Source organism: Anas acuta, chromosome 1 (genome assembly GCF_963932015.1).
Source record: "Anas acuta chromosome 1, bAnaAcu1.1, whole genome shotgun sequence".
Classification (NCBI taxonomy): domain Eukaryota; kingdom Metazoa; phylum Chordata; class Aves; order Anseriformes; family Anatidae; genus Anas; species Anas acuta.
Window position 1 is genome coordinate 176,204,309 of NC_088979.1, and position 21,339 is coordinate 176,225,647.

The 21,339-nt window shown below is 35.8% G+C and overlaps 1 protein-coding gene across 6 annotated transcripts in view; it reads right to left on the minus strand.

Annotated features, from left to right (window-relative positions):
* Positions 1 to 21,339, minus strand: part of IMMP2L (inner mitochondrial membrane peptidase subunit 2) — a 474,976-nt gene that overhangs the window by 405,633 nt on the left and 48,004 nt on the right. The window contains exon 4 of one of the 6 annotated variants that reach the window (XM_068669479.1): positions 13,520 to 14,613. The exons of the other annotated variants lie outside the window; for them this stretch is intronic. Coding sequence (XP_068525580.1) covers positions 14,421 to 14,613 — 193 coding nt within the window. The 3' untranslated portion in view covers positions 13,520 to 14,420. Of the gene's footprint in view, positions 1 to 13,519; positions 14,614 to 21,339 lie in introns of those variants that run through there. 6 annotated transcript variants of the gene reach the window in all.

Genomic DNA, 21,339 nt, shown 5'->3' on the forward strand with positions numbered 1-21,339 from the left:
TGTAGATAACACAATGTTTAAAGGCGTGAGTTTCACCCAGTAGAATCTCACATATCAAAAAGTGCTTTACGTACTCTTATCTTTCAAAAGTGCATAAAATGAGGTGTAGGAATGTCGATACACGATTGCAGTGGCACTCAACTGCTTGAATACTTTTGCAAATCTAAGCAATTTGAGTCAAGTTCCTAATTCCTGTACTTAAAAATAATGGAAAATAAATAAAAAGAACTTGAACAGAAATATATGTTCAAAAGATGAGTTAAAGACACATATTCCAACTGCGAGTTATGAGGATTTTAAGAGGTGGGAGGGAACAACAGCAAACTGGGCTAGTATCAGGATTAAAAGGAACATTGTCAACGGACATAAATCTCACTTGAAACATATAATTAAAAGAATTATTGATAAAAATGCAGAATAAACAGAGACGTGCAACACTTATGTTCCTCTCCAGAAAAGCTACTGATGCATAATTGGCTAGGAGCAGGAAACAGCGAAAGCATGCAGGATTTCTGACCCAAAATCACACAACGGTTAAGGAGATGTTACTGAAACACTTAAGACAACAGCACACTAAGCAAAAGACAATGACGGCAATAATAGGCTTCTTCACTCAAATTCTAGGCCCTGGAAAAACATGTTACTGAAAAATCATTGTTACACATTTTCCAAGTGTGGGACACTGCAGGCAAAAATTATTTAAAATCCTATGAAATAATCTGAGGTGTTGTATACCTGATGAGAAAAAAAAAAACTAAACCAACAATTTCTGGGAATATAAATTTTTATTAGGCCACTTCACCATTCCTCATTAAGTGAACTTTTTTTTCTTTTAAAGTATATGCGTATAAAAATCCAGACAAGGAAATGTTTACTTTCCTTTCACCTGTTTAATCCCCTTTTGTACAAAGTCAAGGTAAAGCCTGACATACTAATTACCAAGCCTTCTCTAAGATTCTACCTTAGATGTAGATAGGGTAGGTAATGAAAGCCTTAACAGAAACTCTGCATTTGGCTTACTCACAACGTATTGTCAAAACAATCCATATAATAGAATGACTGTAGTTATTGACTTCTCCCATCAGAATAATTTTCATTCACATACAGCTCTACTACCCTTCCATCCTCCTCCCCTCTGTATTTTCTTTCTCTTCTCACCTTCTAGTTTTGTTTTCCATCTTCTTTATCTTTTAAGTAAGTACCTCCCCCCTTACTCTTTAGTAGTAGGGCAGCATTGTACCTTCTTATAGGCCACTATGAAGAAAGGAAGCCATTCCAGCACACAAAAGCAATCAAGACTGTGGTATAAGGAGAATACAGAACAAAACACAAAGATTACTGAATACAGAAATATCGATAAAATCCTGCTATCAACACAATGAAACACTTACAGCCTTGTTTCACTTTGTCCTTTGTTATTATTACATTATTTGGATTTATTGGGAACATAAGGTCTACAGATACCAACAGATTGACTATTAATGCAGCAAAATTACTGATGGATCATTTTTTATGGAAATGAATGATTTTTTTTTCACTTCTTGGCCTATTTGATACTTCTAGAAGTATTTGGCCTACAAGGCCTATTTGATCTAGAAGTATCAAATACCTCATTTGATATCAGTTTATCACAAAATTCCATCCCAGCAGGAACTACTCGGTGTCTTGCAATGGAAGATTTTAAACATATGTGCTTCAAAAATTAACAGGTAAAGATTACCAGTTGTTTTAAAAGAGCTCTGCAGCAACTTTTCTGAACTATTAATGTGAACTTGATTCAGACATGCTGAGAACAGAAAGGAGTTAATGTTGTGCCAATATTTTAAAAGCCTAATTAAATAATATCTGTACTAATACTCCAGACAGGTTGACAAAATAATAGTACTGCTCATATGTGGCTGAATAATGAAATCTATAAAATTAATCCAGATAAATATAATGAAACTTTATATTTTTAAGGAATATATAACAGTAATTTTGTAGATATACTACAACTAAACCTCTGTAAGATGGGCTTGATTAAAATACTCGTGGAATGCAAAATCAGCATAGTACAAGGACATGGATCTCAGCATTCATTCGAGACCATGTTATTCGAGAACATGTATGTGCCACTCCACTTTCTTAATTGTTCTATATAACAGAATGATTGGAAAAAAAAAAAAAAAAGCTGAAAGGATTTCTCTTTTTATCCCCTTGCTCTTTTAAAATCTACTCAATGTAAAGCAACAGCACAAGACAGATGCTCATTTTCCTGTACTAGACCCCACCAATTCAAATGTTCCTCCCTTACGGGTATTTTTATGTATTAGGAATCATGAAGGCCTTTCAAGTTAATGTTATTCTCATGTCTTGGTGAAATCTTCTGAAATTTCTAATTTATTTTACGTGATTGTCTTTATGGTTTCTGCATGCAACTACCTACATACAGCTCTCTCCTACTTTCAGACTGTTGAGAGTTTATGTTTTTATTAACAAAAACTTACATCCTTTAGACTAAATGGGTGGTTCACTCCAAGTTTGCAGAACCTCATAGTACCCTGTGTGTCAAATTCATCACACTTTACTTCAGCTACCTAAAAGATAGATTTGTCTAAGTTACTCACCCAGAACCTCCATCCTATTTATTGAGAAAGACAAGCACCAAAGGAAGGCAATTCATCCCAAATATATCTGATGTCTTTTAAAATAGGACAAACTGCTCTCTGGAGGTGTCTGCTTGCCCTGTCAATTACAAAGGAGGTCTAGATGACTAAGTTTTATCAGAAATCTCGTTTTTAGAGAGAGAGATTTAAATAAGATATAATACAGATGTTACATGGCATCAGAAGGAATAGTTTTGACAGTAGAGATACCTCACCTCCTCAGAATGACACAGACCAAGCAGGTAAAATGTATTGCCTGTCTGCTGACCCAAATTCAGACAGTTTTCTCTTAGCTAGTTTGCTGTTTTTCTGCCATGACACAGCACACCATGCTGGCAAAACTCCACACAACAAACATATTAGTTGAATATTATAAAAGTTCCCAGGCACTGAGATACGGAAGGATCCTGCTGGATATTATTACCACCAGGTCTGGGTAATGTGGAATAACGGTAGCAAAAAAAATAGCAAAACTAAATTTTCTTGTGAATTCGAACTTGTTTCATAAAGCCAGACCTTTAGTTCTGAAGTGAAAGCAAAGAAAACAAATTTTGATTTGAAACTTATGCCCTGTTCTGCCTACTGGACTCATAAATACTGCTTTTTCTTGCTTCTTCTCAAGTGTGTGATCAAAAGGCAGAACACTCTTGGCAATAATACATTTAAGATTAAAGTAAAAAAGAAGCAGCAGCTTGGAACAGAATTGTTGCTGTGTAGTCAGTATCATTTTTATTAAAATTTTTCTTTCTAAGGAATGTATGTTCCTAACTGGAAAATAAAAGTTCAAAAGAAAGTAAAATATTTTATTCTAATTCTCAGGTACAAGGAAAGGAATTTGAAATGAAACTACAGCTATAAATCTTATATGCAACTCTCAAGCCTTGTTAGTGCCATACAGTACTAAGTCTTCAAAAAGAGCAAAAGTCTCTCTTCTTGTTTTGCTCAACTCACATTCAGATGAAAGACTAGAGTGTTTGAGTGTTTATCTTATGCTTCTTCTAATCATGGTGGGTTTTCTGTGTGTGTGTTTTTGGGGGGTCAGTGGTTGTGCTGTTTTTTTTTTTAACAGAAATATTTTTAATGCATTTTTGAATTTTTCCTGCTATTTATATAGCTTGAGTTATAAATATATAAACATATAATTTTATACAAATATAAAACTTAGTTATAAATAGCTTGAGTTGGAGGATTCAGAAACATCTCCAACATGCTTGAAATTTCCGGAAAGATGGTACAAACACCCAGTTCATGCCATTGGTTCATACATGATGGTTTGACTTTTGTTGGTGTTGTTTGTATTGTTTTTATACCTAGAGCTCTAGCTTGTCTCTCCCTATATAAAATAGGCTCAGCTTTAAAAATACCGTATAGAGAATGGATTTATAAACATTGTTTTGTTAACTTTCATTTTTAGCACAGGCCTGGAAAAGCACATGCCACCAAGAACGTAATTAATATACGTATACTGAAAATTCAGATTTTTCTCAGTAAAAAGTGAGAATTTAATAGCTTGTTCTTTCTGTGGCCAAGGCATTTATTCAATTCCTGCTTTGGTACCATTAAGAGTTATATACAAGCTTCAAATATTAATGAACATGAAAAACATCCTTTCTTTTTCTGTCAGCTACATTAATAGATCTTAGATTTACAAATAATGTAAGATAAAGTGAATAAAATATTAAAAGAGTTTTCTCATAACCATGACGAAGGCTGTAGTCTGAGCTCAGAGTAAGATGCATCAGGACATGTAAAACATTTGAACAAGGATTGGTATGAAGATACAACTGTGTTCTTCACATCCGATTTGAAACACTTTAAGTCTGGTAAGTGGCAGACACCTGGCTAGTATACGTAGCTGATTTTTAAATTCATACACTATTTATGTGAATTGCTGTATACTTCCACAGCTAGACAGTTGAACATGAACAGCTTTGCACATTTGCAGTCACCATACAGACTAAACATTTTGGGTTTTACTTCATTTTATTACACTGCTCCAGGCAAGCAAATCTGCATGAAGCAACAAAGAATACGTTTAAGCATTATTTCTAAAAGCAAAAGATGCAAGAGGACATCTGCCTTGGTAATACTGGAAAATAATTTTAACCACAAAATCTAAAAATGCAGATTTAACCTGCTATTTATGTTGATGTGTTGGGCTTACGTGGAAAGGTTTTGGTAGTGGGGGGCTGCAGGGCTGGCCTCTTTGAGAAGAATCCAGCAGCTGCCCCATGTCAGATAAGGGACAGTTTCAGTCAGCTCCAAAAGGCCCCGATGTTGGCCAGAGACGAGCTATAAGCAACGCTGCTTGGGTCTCCGAAGAGCAGACTGAAGAAAGTGGGAAAAAACTGCTGTGCAACAGCAGCTGGGAGACAAGGGTGAGAAAATGTGAGAGAAGCAGCCCTGCAGCCCCCCAGGTCAGTGCGGCAGGAGGGCAGGAGGTGCTTCAGGCACGCAGCAGCAGTTCCCCTGCGGCCTGTGGAGAGGCCCCTGGTGGAGCAGGCTGTCCCCCTGCAGCCCATGGGTCCCACATGGAGCACATCTCCACGCTGCAGCCCGTGGAGAGGAGCCCACGCAGGAGCAGGGGGTCTGGGGGGAGCTGCCGCCCGTGGGGGACCCGTGCTGGAGCAGTTTGCTCCTGGGGGATGGACCCCGTGGTGTGGAGCCATGTGAGAGCAGTTCTTCCTGTTCACCTTTAATCTCTCCAGTCTATAAATGTTATACAGCATGAGTTTTCCACATTCTCAGTATTACATGTACAAGGAGGATTAAGAAAAATAAAAAAAAGTAAATCAATCCTCCATTATCTGCATACATTTGAATAAACTTACATAGTGATATGAGGCTATTTTGTTTCTTTTAAATTTTCAGTATTGTCTACAATTTTCATACTTATGTTAACAACAGTTCTCCACACTCTTATGCACCAAGATGCCATTAATTTTCTAAGTATTTTTCTTCTAGCTCTTCTTCATGACATACCAGTTCAATAGAGCCCAGATTCTATAGTGACTTCTTCTCTGTAATAACGGAAAAAGAATTCTGACCTAAACCTTAAGGAAAATAAGAACACTATCTGGAAAATAAAAATGGTTCAGCTGTCAGCAAATTGGATAGGTGTAAGATGACAGAGCATACAGAGCCTCTGCATTTTACAAACCATCTCAGAGAAATGAGATGCAGTTTCTTTTATACAAGAAACTACCTCATGGTTTTTCATTAACCTTTTTGGTAAAGGGAATATACATTTAACAACAACAAGAAAAACTGAAAATCAATTTGTAAAAAATATTTAATATTCTTATTCTCCTCCACCACTACACAGACACAGACTAGATATAAATGCACATTATAAATAGCAAGCGAGCTTTAACATACAATACTAGCACTCATTCTGTCTTTCCCAGTGCAAGTTATAATAACGTATACCAAATACACATGACATATAGCTGACAATACTGCATATGGGAAAAGGTAAAAACACATCTGAGACACACAAAATTAGCAAAAAGCATCGTTAATTTAGATTAGATTTAATTAAGAAGATTTCACAATTGAAGTGGCAGTGTTTAGCTTGTTTCTGAATAAGATTACCATTATATAACATGAAAGTTTTTTCAAGGAGAACATACAATCCAGAAGTATTTTCTCCATTACTTCATCTGCTTTTGTATTCACTTGTTTTTTCGTTTTCATGGAAATAATAAATCAATTGTTTCAAAATCAGCATGATAACACCCTAAATCTGATTTTGCCACTTGCAATGTGCAGAACTACAGAATTGATCTCTTCACTGCTACAGCAAGGAAGAATTCAATATATTCAGACTGGCTGGCTATGGATCTCAAAAATAACAATACCACAATGGTGTGGACTTGAATCTGTATTTTGGGAGTTCTGCTACCAACAGCAAAATGTCCACCTCCCAGTGTATATGATGACATTACCACAGTAGTGTGGTAAGATTATGGCTCAATTCTACTTTAATTTAAACAATTGCTTAAGAAGTGGATAATAAAACAGTTTTCGATGTCGGGACTAAACTAATGCAATATACTTTATATGATGATGGACAGTAAAAACATCACCAGGGGGAGAGTGTGGCAACCTGATACAACATTAATTTACTCAAGTTTCAACATCAAGCTTGTCAGGACATAAACTCTCTAGTCAGTTCAGAAAACAGACCACAGTGGCCACAAAGGCAGCTTTGGATTTTGAAGGAATTTCTTGAACTATGCCATAACATTTGACAATACAAGGGCCAAGCATCATCGTCACCTGCCTGTTCAATATAATTTATGCCTACATTCTGATAAAATATCGGTAAGTTTCTTTTATGGCATTTGTTACCTCATTGTCAAATGTATGATTGTTTTAATAGTCACCGAGGCTCACATTTTATTGTTTTTTTCCCTGAGTACTCTAACACTGCAACACATGAAAAAAACAGGATTTATACACTCACAGACGTCTACAGTATTCCAAAAGAAAATGCACTCATGATGCTAATACTTCCATTTAAATCAGGGATTGGGGTATGAAAGAAAGCTGTTTGACAAAAACCAAAAAAGAAAGCCAAAATTAAACTGTGGATGCTGGTAGAATTTAACAGGAACACACAAAAAAAATCCATAAAGAAGTGGGAGAGATGGCTAGAATGCTACAAAAAAACACATGGTTTTTCTCCTTGTCTGCAGGGTGTTACACTTTTTTTTTTTTGTTTTTAAATAAATGCTCTGACACTTGACATAGAAAATTAAAATACTTAGAATATTTACTAATCATATTGCAAGAGAAATGGCACTGACTCACTTCATCAAACAAAATTCAGTACCTCCTTCTACAACTGAGGCAGTAACTGGCTTTAAATAGTCATTTTGTTGATAGAAGAACATAAGGTTAGGAGATGTGATGTTTTATAATTCCACCAACAGGGTGACAGCCTTCTATTTGTTAAATACTATTCTTAATAAATATGTAATAAAGAAGGTAACTATGAGCGACCTAATCTTGAGGGCATGGTAGCTTCCTGGTTTCTGATGTATATTTGCAGCTAAGGAATGACCAAATGTCAGGCTGCAAACAAGACATTTTTGTGTTCCTGCTGAATGACAGTATTAGCCTCAATAAAAACAGCTAAAAGTGAACCATGGTTCAAATAAGGTTCCCCACACGCACACTTTTTTTTTTTTTTTAATTTGAGATTACAGAAATGTAGCTTCTTTAACCACTATTCAGCTAGACAGGTTAAGTATTAACAGAAGACTTGACATCACAACCATTGCAAACAGGCATTTTATGCCTCTTTTAAACATAAGTATGGAAACCCAATAAAGAGGAAATAATCCTGCAGATATTCAGCAGCAATATAATGACTACCTTTAAGGTCCCTCAGTCAGAGAACAAAATCCAAAACACAAAGTCAGCGCTATACTCAGGCATAGAAATTCCTTTCACGTTCATAAATAAAACTTTTTTTCCCCACAAAGGCAGTCCAAAAGTCTACATTTCTTACTGTTCCAATGACAAAGCAAAAAAGGAAAATACCCAATTAATTGGATAATTAAGTGATGTCCTGGAACAATTTATGTTCTGTACCTACTGGATATTTTAACAACTTATATCAGTGTTCACGAGTATAAGAGAGAATGGTTATGGCTTTAACATACAGAAGGACAGAAAGCAAACTTAAATTGAGAAGTCAATTAAGAGCCTTCAATTTTTTAAAAATATCATTTACATATCCAAATTTTTTTTTAGTTTCCTAATTTAGACAGAATAAGCTGTACACACGTGAAGGCATTTCTGGGGTTCCAAACAAAATGAAAGAATTTGAAGTCTTAATAATATTTGAAAACACAGAAATTTCAGTAAGTTTAATTGTTTGTTATGACTTCTGTCTCAAAATTCCATTAGTACCTAAATGTTCCAAGCATCTTGCCTGTTGTGAGGCAAACTTCACAAAAGGAAGGAAGGAAAACATCAAGAAAATAAACTTACTGACCTTTCAGTTCCAAGGTGCTATGCAAAAGCAGTGTTTGAAAAGGAGAAATCATCAGATATTCAGTAATTTCATGCACAGATATTTCATAAATGGATATTCAGTTATTGCATGTACATGTAACATAGCCACTGAACAGATTCTGATTGTGTATTTGTTTTTAAAATTTCAGTGGAAGCTACAAACAAATCAGGTTTATAGAACAGACATACCAGTATCTGGAATAAAGACTACTAGATCAGATCAGATCTTGATTAATTTCTATTTTATAGATGGGCAGAGACCTCAGATTTCAAGATATTTAATGCATTATTAATACATAAAGAAAGTCACTCTTCTGAATAAACAACATAATTTTGAAGAAAAGGAATAAAGGTGTATTTTGCAGTATGGTAAAATAGGCTTTCAGGAAAATGCCATTAAGATTGAAAACAACCAAGCATTGAAAAAGTGTTACAGCTCATACACTAACTCTGAACCCAATTTGCCAGGTATAGCATTTGTTAAAAAGGCTAAAAACTTTTAAAAAACAGATGGGACCACTTGGTCACAACACACTTCAGGAATTAGACCAGATACTATTAGAATCAATGTTATCTGTCAACAGCTTTCAAAATGAATGACAGCAAGTGAAAACTATATGCACATTTTAAATCAAGTCACAGCTGATGGTTTAAAATGTGTCACCTCAGTATTAAACCAAAGATATGACCCCCACAAAACTATGAACTCTGTAAGTAAAAATATGCACACTATCACCCTATTTTCCAATACTTATTGCTATCACTCCCCAGACTCTCAGCAGTTGCCTATCTTGAGAACTCAGGGTGCTATGCAATAGTGTAAGAGCTACCTGACACATTGCTGCCTTAAAGTAGCAGTCTTTTTTCAGTCACATTGGCAAGTAAATTATTTTTTTTAATGATACAGGAGGTAACATATAAAATCTACAGTCTACACCAAGTAGAATGAGATTTTCTTGCTAGGTTTTGCTGATCATGCTTACATCTTAAATTGTCAACCTTCAAATTTCACAAGATTATACAAAATGAACTCTACACCTTCTCCTAATGTAGTCCTCAGCATTATCTCCAAAGTGGACAGAACCAATCAAGCCAAGAAATTGTGCTACCTCTCACAGCAGCTCTGTCTGAAGGGAAAAAACAAAATAAACAAACAAACAAAAAACAACCACACCTTCACACGCTCATATAAATGCTAACCTTAATGTAATCATTGAATGGTTTGGGTTGGAAGAGACCTCAAAGACCACCCAGTTCCAGCCCCCTGCTGTGGGCAGGGATGCCACCTACTAGACCAAGTTGCTCAAAGCTCCATCCAGCCTGGCCTTGAACACCTCCAGGGCACCCACAGCTCCCCCAGGCAACCTGTGCCTCACTACCCTCACAGTAAAGAATTTCTTCCCAGTAGCAAATTTAAACTACCCCTTTTGGGTTTAAAATTAGTACCCCATGTCTTATCACTACACTCCCTGATAAAGAATCTTTCCATGTCTTTCTTGTAGTTCCCTTTTAAGAACTGAAAGGCCTCTATAAGGTCTCCTCTGAGCCTTCACTTCTCTCGGCTGAACATCCCCAGCTCTCAGCCCTTCTTCACAGGAGAGGTGCTCCGGCCCTCTGATCATCTTTGTGGCCTTCATCTGGACCCTCCTCATGTACCCTAAGTCACTGCAAGTGAAGCTTGCATCTAAGAGGAATCATCTCCTTCAAGCTACACAATTTGAATCAAGGAAGGTTCAGGAAGAATATAAGGTGAGATTTTTTCCCCCAATAAGGACACACAGTCTGCCAGACAGGACCATTTTTGGTGGTTTTCAAGACCCAACTGGATAAAGTCAAGAGGAAGCTGGTCTGACATCACAGTTGACCCTACTTCAAGTAAAAGGCTGGACCTCCTAAAGTCTCTTCCAACCTGAGTTATCCTATGATTCATGATGTGATGCAACGACCACAGATCTTCAGGTTTAGTGAAAACATAGATACTTGTCTTAACAAAATGGCCAACTTTTTTTAGATTGCCGATATGTCAGAAATACTCAAAATTTGGAGTGGTTTGAGTTATTTCCATTAACTACAGTAAAATGGATGGTCAAAGAAGTGGCTGTTCTTCCCATTGCTTTGCCTCAACCTCAACCCTAGTATAAGCAAAAACTGTCTGCAAAATTGCTCTATTTTCAGCAGCTGGACAGGCTGTCTGAAATATATTGCAAATAAGACTCAAGGCATCATTCTCTAGACATAAAAGGCAGATCCATCCTTTTAGTCTGTATCTCAAAAGAAGAAAGATAAAGAAGCCAGTTCAAAAAATTTGCATCTGTGGGGAATTCTTTCATAGTAGGCATATCACCAAGAATGCTGATAAAATTCTCATGTAAATTCACTGTGCAGTCTGAACAATATAAAGAAACCATTTCCCTCCTTCCCTCTTCTTCCTTCAACTGATGTTATGCTTTTAACCCATTTTAACCATGTAACCCAAAAAAAAACATATAAAACAGCGTTTAAAGTTTAGCACAGTTTGTGGTATCCTTGGCATGCCATTAAAAGCTTCACTTGCAGTGACAAGCTACAAAATCAAACAAAAATCGTTGAATTAGGTCTGAAGAAAAAGAAGAAAAATTAAAATGAAATATGCATTATTAATATGGTCTCTCACTGGAGAATGCCACAAAGAATTCTGCTTATTCAAGGATATAATCATTCCAATTGGAGATGGGAATTGGAAAATAAACCCAATATATTATAAATATATTATCTTTATTCCTGTTGCCAAAATTATTTATGCTGTATCACATTATCTAGTGTTTTATCCTACCTAATTAAAAATAAATTAACTGTTTTGCTTAGTCTATTTCCTGTAACTAAGGTGTGGATTCTCAAGTCAAGAGTTATGACTAACAAACATCACAAACAAGTTTCAGAGGGTCACAATCACTCCACGCTGATTATATTAAATAGAAACAGTCCTACTATAAAGAAGCCTACCTACAGTGAAAAAAAAAAAAAGTGCTATTGAAAAGATTAGGACAATATGAATGCATACAATTGTGCTTCAAGAAACTCAGTATTTTCCAGTAAGTAATATATCAATTCTGGAAACTTCTGTATTTGTCCTAAAGAAGTTGTAACAGTCTTGTAGACAAGATGATGTTGGAGGGTTTCTATAGGGGAGAATGGGCCAAAGACAGCAACCTTGCCTTGCACAACTGTAGAGAATAAACATTACCATTTTTATAAACTTCAGCAGATGAGGAATCAAACACACTAACAACCCATTAAGTGCCACACTCCTTGGTATGGTTATAATTAAGAGAAAAACACATTTTATTGGATAATGATTAATTTTCATATACAGTGTTCTGTTTTTGAGTATTTGACAAAAGCAAAATGCATGCCATATGTCAGCAAGATATAACAAACACCAGTAACATCCACAGACCTTTCCAATCAAAACATCATTCACACAAATAGCCCTCGATAGCTGTTTTTTGTCTATTACTCTTCATGCATTTTGCATCCCATATCTGTGCTGAACTAAGCAGTTGTGTCCATTATTGCTACTCTAATTTCCATTTTGGGTTATGCAAAACACAAGAATCAACAGCAGTTGTGAAGTTTGCTGCCAGAAGTATGGAAACAAAACCCAGTTTTCTCTTGAGTTTTAAATATGTAATGAGACTGAAGATCTCTGGAAAGCCTGCTCTTTCCATCTATTAAGATTTAAATGCTCGAAAGGCATCACCTGATCCATGTTAAGTTGTTTCTGTACTGCAAATGAGTTCCCTTCTAAAACACTGAATTTCCACATTTGTGCTAGAACATAATATGAGGCTGCAACTTACAACTCCCTAAGGGAATGATGTCAATTGGCATTTTAAAAATGAATTCAATGACCTACAATAATACGAGTTTCATATGCACAATATTTCTCAGTAGGCAACATGGGAAGTTCAGAACTCATTTAGAGAGCCCAAGCTTTATAAAGGCAAGCAAAAATATTCTTGAACCATTTCCCTTAGCTTAATAGGTGTCTTATGGTGAATGACTGACTGTGATATCAAAAGAAGGAAAAACTGACGATATGAAAGGGATCTGCAAGCAGTAGGGTTAATATTTAAAACAAGATGGAAAGAGGAAAAAAATCCAGGCAGCATATGCCCATTTGGCTCCATTATTGACCTGATAAGACATTCAAAGCTTGTGGAAATTTTGCAGATCTTCAAATTGTAGAATGGTAGGTCTCACATGTACTTGCACAGCTCGTTTTTAGTCACTACAAAGAAAATCTGCAACCATAACAAGGTCTTTGGGGACAGAAGGCCCCATCTAAAAAGGTTTAATAGCTGGTTTTGCTAGTGCTCCCTCCTTCTGGTGTTACATCCCACTGAAATGTCAGAGGCAGCACTTCACTGAGTGTCCTATGTAAATGAACCAAGCGGAAAGGGTTGCCTATTGTCCCCCCCCCCTTTTTTTTTTGCTGTAATAAGTACAAGGCGTCTTTAGAAATAGACTTTTGAAGTGATTCCTGCTGTTTCACGAAGGATTTTACACTATGCCCATGACTTTTGTTTATCAATAAGACATGGTTAGAGTGGAAGGGAGTTAGGATTTAACTATAAATACATGAAACTGAACACTTTCTGAGCAAGGACAACATACTGATACGATAATACTAATACAATTACAATGCATCTAAATACTGGCATATTTAATATTCTCAACATTTACGATGAAACCAAAACACGATAATCCTATGAAGACAGAAGCAGAGTAGCCACTACTAAAAGCTTAAAATGGTTTGATTTTGAAATCTGAAACCCGGCTTATGAAGCTACTCTTAAGCATTTGAATCATGCAGACAAAGACCAATGCTTTTTATTATAAAAACATAATAACTAAATCTGAACAGACTATCTATGTTAAATGAAGTACCTACAGAAGTAACCTGAAAGTAGTGATTAGTTCCATGAAAGGAGAATACAATACATGTTGTCAACTTTCATGTTTTATCAGAGAGCCTGAGGTAGCAAACAGTTCAGAAAGTACTTCACACGTCCTTCAAAACGTATGTCCTTCAAAAAGAATCAACAGTAACAAAAATATTTTAAATGGCAGACAGGATTTTTAATTCCTATGCATCATTTATTAACTATGCATACTTATCGCTGGGCAAATATAACACTTTCTTCCTCAAGGAGATAAGTACAAAGCTTCCCCACACTACCAGCATCCTCCACCTTTTTTCCTACTATTCATATAGTTTTAAACCAAAGAGCCTTTGCCATTCCACACCATATCTCTGCATGACACCAGTTTTCATTTTGTCAAATATATAACACTTGATTAATATTTTAAAGAAATTAACATTCACAGTAGCATTAAAATATTTAAATTGAATACATTACTTCAAATGCAGTAAAAAGTACAGCAAAATGGCTGCTATCATAGAACAAAGAGATTAAACCAAAAAAATAATAATACAGCAAGACAGGAAAAAATACAAAAGAATTCATTTCCTAGATAAGAATAGCACTTTTTTTTTTTATAATATGTTCTTTACTTAACAGTCCAGTTCTGGCTATACAGACTATTTCACTCAGGAAGAGTAGTACTGTACCAGCCATAACATTTGTTTCAGCAGAGTTACCGTCACTTTCTGTTTTATAGGCAGTCACGCTAGCATAAGTATTTTCAGAAATATGAACCGATCCTTTCTGAGCAACTAGCAGGGAAAATTAAACTAGGATATAGTCAGGTGCAGCATCTCACTACATCACAGGCTCCCTGGCAGCAGGCTTGGACTTTTGTAACATTTGCTATTTTAACATGGTCCCAATTTTCAAGAAGGGGAAGAAAGAAGATACTGGCAACAACAAGCCTGTCAGTCTCAATGTCAGTGCCTCGTAAAATTATGAAGATTATCCTGGGAGTTATTGAGAAACACCTAAAAGACAATGGAGACATTGGTCAGAGCCAACATAGGTTCACTAGGGAAGGTCATATCTAACAAACTTAGTTTCCTTTTATGACAAGATCACCCACCTAGTTGTCCAAATAAAGTTTTGAAAGACTGCAGATGAAACTGCAAAAAGTGAAAGAATTACTTGAAGAATCTTTTATTCATTTTAAACTAATAAGTCAGGCTTATAATTAAGGCACTTGGCAGATTTCATTATAACAGATCAGATATTAATTCAGTGCGGATATCCAAAGCTGCAGGGTGGAGGGCGAGGGGCAAGGAACTAAGGAAAGATCCGATTTCACACTTGGAAAAGAGTGGTATGTAACATGGCAGGGCTGCAGAAATCACTCAGGACAAAAAGAAAATGCCCAGAAGAAAGAACAATGCGCAGATACTTAGTTTGGCTACAGACAAAAAGCAAAAATGTAAGAATACAAAGTAAAAACTTAGAAGAACCCTCACAAAGGAAATACTGCCAGAAACAGCATAAAACAAGAACCATATAAGATGTAGGGCCATGTATTGCATTTGCAAAACAATGTACAACTGCAGGTGATGCAGCCGAGAGCTGCCAACTCAGAGCAGCAGAAGAAAATAACATCTAGCAAGCATACATATGTACAGTGCATCAAAAAAGCACCAGATATAACAACACCGCAAATCCGCTCAGAGGAAATGCCTGCAAGATCTAACCTGAAAACAGACACTTCTTAGAAATAAAAGAAAGCTCTTGTGAATTTAGAGTGGGATTCAGACAATCTCTGATAAATGTTATTTCTGAAACCACTTTAAAAACATACCTAGAAAAAAAAAAATAACACCACTTATATCAAAGCATTGATATAAGCTAAAATTTAGAGCTTAGAATAAAGAACTAGTGTTAAGGCTTATGACTCCAAATTAAGATGGCTAAAACAGAACTAGATAAGTGTTGCTTTTCCAGTGTCATGATGAACAAAGAGATAATATATGTAATTAAAAAAAAATAAAGCTTTTAATGTTGTTGAGTTAATACCAGTAGAGAAGAATACAAAAGTAAGAACTTGCATTGATACAGAATCAAAGAATGGTTCGAGCTGAAAGAGATCATAAAGCCCACCCAGTTCGTACACCCCTGCCATGGGCGGGGACATCTCCCACCAGACCAGATTGCCCAAACCCCATCCAGCCTGGCCTTGAACACCTCCAGGGATGGGGCACCCACAGCTGCTCTGGGCAGCCTGTGCCAGTGCCTCACCACTCTCCAATTGAAAAATTCCTTCCTAATGTCTAATACATCAAGTTTGTATCAACCCTTTATTTTAAAACACTTTTCCCAAAAAAATAGTGTGATACTTTCTACCACTTCCACCTCTAGAAGAGAAGGATAAATTGGGATGAAATGCATCAACATGAGTTAAAGGGTATGAGAACCTCCAGAAAAACTCCATCTTTTTTTTTTTCCTGGAGAGTAGTGTAGTATCTCAGTACTTATAGCACACAAGTAATACTAAAAACTGCAAACTGTTCTTCCACTGGCCATCTCATTGAACCTAGGCTTGGTTGTCTTGACACGACCTCACTTTAGGAAATGGAGAGCTGAAAAAGAACTAAAATTTAGGAACTCCTTGACAGTTTTGAAAGGTAGTTTGCCTAAGAGTAGGAAAACAGTAGCATCACCTTACTTCTTGGTAACCAGGATGCCCTCTTCCAACAGAGTTAATTCTTTGGTTTTGTTTTATTTCTCTATTTTTAATTCAATTTGTTGATTATCATCAGTATTTTTTCCCTACAGAAATGAAGGATTGTGCATGTGTGAAGTTACTGTATATGACATTTGGTACTAGGAACTTCTACACCTGCAATTGTTTCCCAATATGAAATATGTCCCTTCCAGGTATAAAAAACCTTCCTACGTAGTCATCCGAGCAGAAGGATGAAAGCTGAATCTTCCTTCCTTCTCAATGCTCAAATTCTTGGGGACATCCTAAATCCTGGGTCACAGAATAATACCGGACATCTGAGTCAAAGTGTCACATTTCATTTCATTGTCATCATCTTCGTGTGTCACATCAGTGTCACATGACCAAAGAGCTAATGGGACCACATTCACAAGTACGGTTCTTTTGACTGTTGCTTAGAAGTATATTTGAGCCACAGCATAATAATGTCTGTCCTGCCTTATAAATACTCCTGTCAACCACTGGTTCGTGAACCTGAGCTAACAGATCCATCATACATAGCAACACAGATGGTGTGGCAAGAAAAATGCACAGGAAAGGCAGGAAAGTATGGATAGGACCAGAAGAGCATGTGCATGGACCCAGGTTTCAGGTTTGTGTTACCTGAATACCTGAAGTATGAAACATATGCTTCTATCACCCAAACTGAATTCTTTAGTGAATTTGATGAGTTTCCTGGGGCACATACTTCATCTTCCCAATTTCTGTAAAACACTACAATTTCTACAGTAAAATGTAAAAAAGCACCATTTTTAAGAAGAAGAAAAAAAAAAAATTATTTCTTCAGGAGTTACTACTTATCTTCAGAAAATTCATTATACATATATACAAAGATACGCACATGTATTTCCAACAACATCCTAGAACATCCTCACCCTCAACCACAACAACATCCTCATCCTTTAGTTGAGTTCTGCAACCACAGGTATGCTGAATAATTCTGAAAGCTACCAAGGAGGAGACTGTTGGGCATGCAGCTTTAACCCAGAAGCTACATCATTATAAGTTGTCAACAGCTTCCTTTGTTTTAGAAATTGCTAATTGCTACACAATTTCAGTTACATATGTACACAGTAGCAGAGCAATTAAATGAAAATTTCACATGTACAACAAAAACTAGATGGATTTGGTGTTACTTCCAGACAGCAACACAGCTTTGATGCTAAATGAGACTACACTTGAAAAATAATATTTACAGAAAAAAATGTTTCCTTTATAGACAAAAAGGATACACATTACTTCACATGTCAACTGAAAAAAGTTTATAGGAAATGTTTCTAAAGGAAAAAACAGGACCTGAAATCCTCCAGGATAAAACTCTCTTAGATGAGGAATTATCCTAGTTCATTAAACTTTACACAGCACATTCTTCAGTGCAGAAGTAACACATAGAAAGAAGAGAGGAAAAAAATAAGAATGCATGGGGAAAAGAGGGAAAAGAGAGAGAGAGGCAAAGGGGAGAGAGTAAATTTTAAAATTCTGAACCAGGTTGTAACTCCAAATATAAATTAAGTTGAAATCACACAGCGAAGTTTTCCTTATTCTGTCAACACAGATTGCTTCTTTCCTCCTTTACTTGTTGTACAAGTATCATGAAAATGCTACAACAGCAGCTGGTTTTCGCAGTGAAATTAAGCAGACTTGCTTGGCTGCTTACCTGCTGATTAGGAGAAACTGCTTTAGTTTGTAGAAGACGTTGCTCTGAGTCTTAGTGAACCAGCCTCTTTCCAAATTTCATAAAGACCCTTCGTGGCACATAGCTGATAAACAACCACTGCTTGATTTGCTTTTCCATAAAGGTGTGTTGTGGGTTTTTTTGTTTGTTTTTTAATCTTTTATGATACTTATGAGCACAGGAGTCTGCTAACTCATGCAATATTCACTTTAGTACTTAACACAAGCTAAAACCACCAAAGTATACCTTGATAGTATGTTGTATTACCAGAACAGAGATATAGCCAAGGCAGTCAAAAATATTGTAGATACATTCCTGACAACTGAAATCCAACTAGCAGAAAGGATTAAAGATACTTTTTTTTTCATTCAGAAAGGTATCTTACCATATCTATATGCAAATCTGTAACTAAAAAAACACATTTTGTACATCAACATTTACAATATATCCGTTTGCATATAGAGATTCCAGTTTCCATTTATTAGACTTTAAACTGAAATGTGTCTTATTTAGCAGGAAATCAATTCTTGCCTTTAATTCTATCAAAGTATGAGTTGTCTGCCTAGAAAGCAATACATCAACCGTAAATTTATGGCTCAATATGGATACCAGCCCACAGCTAAAAATTTGCAGATCTATATAACCAAGCACATTAAACAGTCCTCCTGGGTAACGTATAATCAGAAGTAACTCTCATAATTCAGCACACACTATGGGAAGAGCTATTACGACCACGTCTGTTCACCTTTTTTGGTCCAATCCATTTTCGAAAGAAGCTGTGCATATTGTCAACATAATGAATGAAATCACAAGACTCCTCATAAATTTTAAATGGCCTAAGGGGTTTCTTCACCTTCATGTGAAATCTGAGTACTGTATGCTTAAACTGAAGTGTTTTATTTTTAAAATTAAATTACACATTTTGATGAATGTGCCCTTTTATTGGCTACATCAGCATTCTGCAGAATGCCTCAAAGTGAAAAGATTCAGCAATATTATAGCTGCGTTTTCTTAGATTAGTCCTCTTTTACTGTATAATCTGTTCAAACTGCACTGCTTTTCTTTAGAGTAGAAACTCTTCCCATATATCTTCCATCATGCCTTAGAGATTCTGTATTTATTTTAGTATGAAGAACACTATAAAAAGAAAATATATTTTTAAATGTACCATGAAATTCCTTAAGGAAGGGTTTTTGAGACCATTCTAAAAAAATAATATCCGAATTCTAGTAACGTAGAAAGAGCATCACTTCATTGTAAATACAGGATAAGAATACTGCACATCGTCTGTTCTGTCAAATATAGTAACACAGAATATATTTTATTCTTGGTAAAGCAAATGTTCCCTAGAATAATCCTTTTATAGAAAGAAGCTCTGCTGGGCTATTTTTATAACTGAACTAGAAAGCAACCAAGTGAGTATGTTAGTGTTGGTCAGTTTGGTATATTTAGTAAAACAAAATCTTTGTTCCTATTATACGACAGTATTCATTATTGTGATAACATCCATTCAGCAGTAAGAGTAGTGAAAATACTTGAAAGCTTGTGTATTTCTAAGGCTAAACCAGTAACTGTGAAGAAGGAGCACGCTGTATGACAAGCAGTACAAAACCAGATTTACTTAAGTTTAAAGACTACCATTTTCTTCAATACACCTTGCTGCTCTCCCTAAACCATTACTGTTCACACTAACTTTAATGCACAGCAGCAAAATCTCTGTCAAGTAGCTTTAAGCTGAATACAACACCAACCCCTTACAACCCTTTACTATATTTAATGGAACAAAAGCCTTACGCAAATCCATGAGGCGTCTCTATAAATCTTCATAAATACATATCAGTAATTTCATGAAGGTTTTTCAAGTTTCTTGCCTCAATTAGCCTTCAATTTATCATTTCTTATGCTTTCATGTCTAAAAACTTTTGCTTAGAAGACCAGAGACCAGCATTGCCTGTTATTTTCAATAAAGCTTATGAAATAGAAAAAGGTATAAAACAAAGCTTAGCGGATTTACAACCAGGTTGCTTATTAACAGAAACAGGTAGCCTAAAGGAAAGACAGGCATAGGAAAGAAACACCAAGAAATTAAAAGGTATTATCTGTTCCAACAGATTCAGAGTTAATTGATTATCCTAATAACCCCACTCACTTCTGTAATTGGTTCCATAAAGCACATTAAATGTGGGTATCAATAAAGGAACTAAGGGTCTGAAGTTCCCATTACAGTCGATCCCATCAATGGAGACTGAATTTTGACATGCAACTGCTAATGTGTCTATTTAAGTAGAGCTGAATCTCTGCCATACTAACACACTCCGTGTTAATGCAGTACACTATTATTTAAGGATGGAGTTTGTGCCTGCCCTGTGGCCAAATATCTGTGGAAAAGTTCAAAAGCCTAAACACTAAGTATGTATATATTTAAATGAAAATATTTATTTTAATTCATCACCCCTGTGACAACTTCAGCATTCTCCTTTAAACCGTTGTCATAAAACACTGCTTGAAAATCCTCTTAGATCAATGCGGTGAGAATCTAATTAAATCAAGTTACTGAACTGTATCAATAAACAGTGGTTTTAATTCTGTCAACTTAGTATCACTAATGCCATCCATAAATTTTGTCATGTTTACAAAGAAACCATGAAAAAGTCACAGTTTAGCTACATAATAAGTTATGCTCTCTTGTGTGACTTTAATGGGCTCTGCTAGGATAACAGCAGCCAGCCAATTTAAAATTTTCAGGCTTCATTTTGTCAGCATCTGTGATCCAAGGGGTCATCCATTAAATTATGACTTTTTTCCCTTCTGTGTGGTTTAACTGCCAGTGAGAAAGGAAGAAAAAAAAATATTGATGCAAATACAAGAAAAATAAGGAAGACCCCCAATACCAGTTAATTAGCAGCAAGTGTAACTCATGATGAAAATTTACTGCAACATTTAAGACCCTTGTTGGTGTACTCAACAACTATTATAAGCTCAAAAAGAGGCTCCAAGTTCTATACAGTGAAGAGTAAGAGGCATTATGATGAAATTGAAGATGTAATGTGGAAAATTATTGTATCCCAGGGTAAGTAAATTCTGCATAAAGAATCCATACAATTGTTTGGTGGAAAAAAAATAAAAATCAAGTAATTTCAATACTATTAGGGCATCTAGCTTAGGAACAGCAGTGGAAAATCCATACAGAACAATGTTTTTACTCTAAATTAAAATCCATTACATTTATTTGGCCCATTATTTAATGTAAAACGTCTAAGGATAATTAATAAAACCTAATTTTTGGAAGTACTCATTTTTCTCCATTGACTA